Source organism: Calliphora vicina, chromosome 4, assembly GCF_958450345.1.
Source record: "Calliphora vicina chromosome 4, idCalVici1.1, whole genome shotgun sequence".
Taxonomy (NCBI): Eukaryota; Metazoa; Arthropoda; class Insecta; order Diptera; family Calliphoridae; genus Calliphora; species Calliphora vicina.
The window spans coordinates 65,314,789-65,320,016 of NC_088783.1; the positions used below are offsets into that span (position 1 = coordinate 65,314,789).

Below are 5,228 nucleotides of genomic sequence, written 5' to 3' on the forward strand. Positions count from 1 at the left end.
CTTGTTTACTTTTAAGTTTAAAAATACTGTTAGCTTTTTTATAAGCAATTCTATTTTCTGTGGTAGGATGTCTTTTGAAAACATAGAACAATTTTTGTTTTGAATTGCGTAAAGTATTTAATTCATTGTTCCACCAATAAGTATATTTTCTGTTTTTGTAAAGTTTCTGATGAGGCATTGCAATATTAGCTGCTGATATTAAAGTTTTTTGTAGCCTGGCGATTTCTTTATTGATGTTTGTGGAAATATCTCTCAGTGGAGTAATACTCAAGTGGTATTGGAAAAGATTCCAATTTGCCTTATCGGTGATAAAACGTGCTTGTTTAGGATGTATATAATTAGGTTGAGAGTGAGGTAAATGTAATTTTATGTGAATTGGGTAGTGATCGCTACCATTCAATTGGTTATCAGTTTTCCAAGAAAAAAAAGGTGCAATGTCAGCTGAGGTTAAAGAAAGATCAACGTGGGTGAATGTAGATCTAGTTGAAAGATGAGTTGCAGAACCGTCATTAAGTAATATCATGTTAGAACGTGTTATAATATTCTCGATAATAACACCTTTGGATAGAGTAGAACTTGAGCCCCACAAAGTAGAGTGTGCGTTAAAATCGCCAAGTATTATAGTTCGTTGATCGTTGTCGAGAAATAGCGATTTTAACTCCGTTATGGGTAATGGATCAGATGGACTTATGTAGACTGATATAATTTTCAGTTTAAAGCCAACAAACGCATTGGCTATTACAAAGTTACTCGATGAGGTTTCAAAGTTATGTTTAATGTTTTGTTTAATAAAAATAGCAGTACCACCGTGACGAGTGGCGTTTGGGGTGGACAAAAGAGCGACGTATCCATTCAATTTTAGATTATTGGCATTATGATGGGTTTCCTGGAGTGCAATAATATCTGGTATGTTCAGACGTATTAAGATCTGTAGTTCATGTAAGTTATTATAAAAACCATTAAGGTTCCACTGCAGTATTTTTATGGACATCAAAATAATATGTAGTGAAGATGTAATGTAGTGTCTTTAATGTTCCATAGTTAAGTCTTGTGAGTCGATTTCATTACGTCTGTTAGTTATTTTTTTTGGATTATATATTGGTTCAGGTTGTTTGGATTTATCTTTGGTTTTGGACGGTTGTTCAGCAAATTTTGAAGAAGTATTGGTTACGTTAATGATTTCAATGTTGGGAGTGGTTGCATTGTTTGAATTTTTAAGATTTGTTATAGAAGAGATGTTGTTTGATGTTTGAGTTTGGTGTTGATTTAAGAGATGGTTAATTGATGTTGTGAGGTTTAGTAAAGATTCTTTAGTATGTGTATGTGTTTGAGTAATATTTGTAACTTGTGTGTTTGGTGTTGATGAGTTAGTTATTTGTGTGTTAATGCTAGTAGCAGCAGCGGGAGTAGGATTTGTTGTTTTATTTAATTTGTTTTTTCTTTCAGTAATAGCAGTGTGTAAGTCTTCAATTGGAATGTCATATGTTTGTTTGTCCGTGATTTTGAGTGCGGCTTCTTTATATGAACAATTGTTAACGGTTTTAATTTTTAATATTTCTTGTCGTTGTTTTATTGTTGGGCAATTTTTGTTTGTAGAGCGGTGAGGATGGTTACAGTTTATGCATTGAATTTTCGTACAGGGTGAAGGATCATGGATAGTGGAGGCACAGATATCGCAGTTTTCATTTCCATTACAGTATTTTTTTGTATGACCTAGCTTAAAGCATTTTTTACATTGAATAGGATTGGGAATGTAGGGTTCAATTTTGCAGTTTAAGAATCCAATTTTAATTTCTTTGGGTAGTTCATAGAGGTTAAAATGTAGGATGTGAAGTGGAGTATTTATGATCTTACCATCTAAAAATTTTGTAATTTTTTTGCAATCAACAACTCCTTGATCTTTTAGGCCTTCTTTGATTTCATCTTCTTTGAGATCACGTAAAGTTGGTGCAAAAATAACTCCTTTTATAATGTTAAGAGAAGGGTGATACAAGCATTCTATGGGACAGATACCGGATAGAGTAGTTGCTTTTAGGAATTGATTTGCTTGGGCTTCATTTTTTGTTAAGATGAGGAGGTTGCCATCTCTTGTAAAAGTTGTTTTTAAAGTTGGATCGCTTGAGATACCTTCCAGTGCTTTGGATACTAAAAATATGTTGAAATTTTGTATGGGTTTTTCTGGGATTTTGCTTTTTAGTATAATGAACTTAGGACATTGGTTTTTGTAGTTAATTGGTTGTTTGTTTCGAATGGTTGGGAAATCTAATGAATTATTTATATTGAATTGCGAGTTATTTTTCTTTCTTTTTGGCGACGGGTCTAATACCGCATAATAATTGCCTCCTGAGGAGGACTCCATCTCAGACACTACACGAGAACGATGATAGTAATAATTAAATTGTATTTGACCGAAAAATTTTATAAGTTACTGTTCTGTTAATAACAAATCTAAATGAAGAAAAGGTTTGGTTAATAGGCAGAATATAAGCGCGACAATTAAAATAAACACGACCGTCTTCAGTGAGCACTTGTTTACGTTCAGAAAAAAATGTATAACATGACCTTTACGAAAAAAGAACAAATTATAAATAACTGATCGTGATTTTTTTTATTTTTTCGTAACCTAAAATGTTCTCTTTTAAATCACTCTATTAGTGATATAACAGAAAACAAAAATTTTTAAATGGTAAAGGCTGCCAATTTGCCAATGAAAGTTAAGTGGACCCGTTATTGTTCGCCTCAAAACTAAACGATTTTGCTGAAACGTATTTCTTAATTTTTCGTTTTAAATTTAATTAATTTTATATATTTTTATAAATTCACAGATCATAAGTTCATATTCATACATAGAATTAGTTTGAGTCGTCTACAAAATATTTCAAATTGTAAGAAACCACATTAAACTCGTAATCTCTTTTTATTCCTTACAATTAGTAATGTGGTTTTTATGTAAAAAGGTACATAGTACATATGTTTCTTTTTTTTCAACAACTACTTCAATTTATTTTTACAAACAAAAAAAAATCCTTTTATTCATTAACATTAAGTTGTTCTCCCCCCTATTAGAGACAACATACTAAAGAAACCAATAATGTGGTATGGCCTTCAATTACCCATTAGACAACGTGTTTGAACATGTTCTCCAGTGACCAACAAAAAAAAAAGTTCGTCATAGAAGTTCGAAATGAGCAAATACAGAAACTTTATGGGGAAACAAAATTTGTTCATTTATATTGTGGTCAAGTTTTTATTGAACTTGAATAGTTTTTCTTCAATAGTTTCTACTTTATTTAGGTTTTTTTTTTCTTGGTTAAATTGTATTTAGTTTTTATTTATTTTAGTTGTATTTTATCGCATACAATTTTCTATATGAGATTGAGGAAATTGTGTTTAAGTTGGAAACAAGTGTTAATTGACTTAATAGATGTTTAAAGTAGTACATATATAGTTGGTGCAGGAGTTAATAGTATTAAAGGAGTTGGTGTAGATTTTTAGCTATTTTGGACTTAAAGTAAAAAATATTGATTAACAGAAACATAAAATAACTTATATGTCATTTTAAAGGGCACATATATGTTGTTTATTCACAGTTAGTTATTGAACATTATAGTGAAAATAATTTTTTTTTGCTTTGAAAATGTAGAATTTTGTACCAACAAAGAAGTTTCGTTTTAATTCTTTAATTTAAAAAAAAGTGACGCTGAAGCACACCGATTGCTCACCGAAGCTTATTGTGAATATGTTTCATCGGTTTCAACGTGCTAGAGATAGTTTGTGCGATTCAGAAGTGGTGATTTTGACACGGAAGACAAAAAAGATTGAAGTCCAAGAATTGTAGGCATTACTCCAAATCATGAGAGCTTGCCAAATCATTGAGAGCTATCCAAGCAATTTCAAAACGTTTGCGAGCAGCAGGATTCATACAAAAGCAGAGAAATTGGGTACCTTACGAATTGAAGCCAAGAGACCTTTAAAAAAGATTTTTCAAATCCGATATGATGCTATAAAAGAAAATTATATTTGCACCGAATCGTACTTGCGATAAAAAAAATGAATCCATTACGACCCGAAGCGTAAGAGATCGAATATGAAGCCCGACCAACCACCCGAATCGCCACCAGTGCTAAATATCCATGGCGCTAAGGTAATGCTCTGTATTTGGTGGGACAAAAAGGGGCCTATCTAATTTGAGCTGCTGAAATCTGGCCATACCATCACAGAAAACCTGTACCGAAGGCAACTGATTCGTTTGAAGACTGATTTGTTTAAAGAATATGCTACCAGACATCAAACCGTAATATTCCATCATGACAATGCTAGGCCACATGTTGCAATACCTGTTAAAAAGTTTTTAAAAAGAAATGGTTGAGAAGTTTTGCCTCACCCGCCTTATAGTCTAAAATACTTTGCCAATTCCGACTGCTATTCGTTTCGATCGATGCAGAACTCTCTCTCTCTGGGATATGCTTCACTTCAGAGTATCCGAAATTAGCTTGATTCATTCTTGGTCTCACAGACCATAGTATTTTTAAGGAGTAAAATATCATTCACATACAGACCGTGATTCTTTTGTAGATGAAAATGTAACTCACACAGATCGAAGATATTTTCTAAGCGGAAAATATTACTCACTCATATTGTGATATTTTCTTGTTGAAAAATATCACACCAAACAAATTTTTAGACATAAATATAACTAGATATCTGCAATAATTCCCTTATATCTTTTCAGTGCTCATCGATGGCGTGGTCACCTCGACCATGGATCGTGATCAATTGGAGGCTTTTGCATTGCGACTCAAAGCTGAAATGTATCGCGAAAGTGAGGAACGTACTTCTTTCAAATGGAAAGGGACAAAATACGCATATTCTGGGAAATCACAAGAGGCCAGCTGGATGAGACAACTATGGCGCTCCAACCAAAAGATCATGAAGTGGAAATGACACAAGAAATAACCGATATTGAAACCAAAGAAATCATGCAACAAATGAAACATTTGTAGTTTGAAAATCATAATAAAATCAGTGAAATCAGAGCAGTGGCAATAATGTTCTTTTTGAATTTTTAACACCGGGATCTTTGATATTTTTTACATTGAAATATATACTCCGGGTCAATATTCGGAACCTTTTGGAAGTAAACAATTGTATGCACACAATTTTAAAGACAATATCTTTTATGCTGGTCTTTCAGAAGTTTCAAAGTTATGGGTAATTATGTGCATATA

General features: G+C 32.5%; 1 protein-coding gene across 1 annotated transcript; it reads right to left on the bottom strand.

Moving 5' to 3' along the window:
* Window positions 1-1,027: 1,027 nt before the first annotated feature.
* On the bottom strand, window positions 1,028-4,327 carry LOC135958463 (uncharacterized). The gene is made up of 3 exons (XM_065509370.1): window positions 4,213-4,327; window positions 1,855-2,145; window positions 1,028-1,515 (listed from the first exon to the last, which is right to left on the bottom strand). The coding sequence occupies exons 1-3, from the start codon at window positions 4,325-4,327 to the stop codon at window positions 1,028-1,030; spliced, it is 894 nt and encodes a 297-aa protein (XP_065365442.1).
* Between the last annotated feature and the right edge of the window lie 901 nt (window positions 4,328-5,228).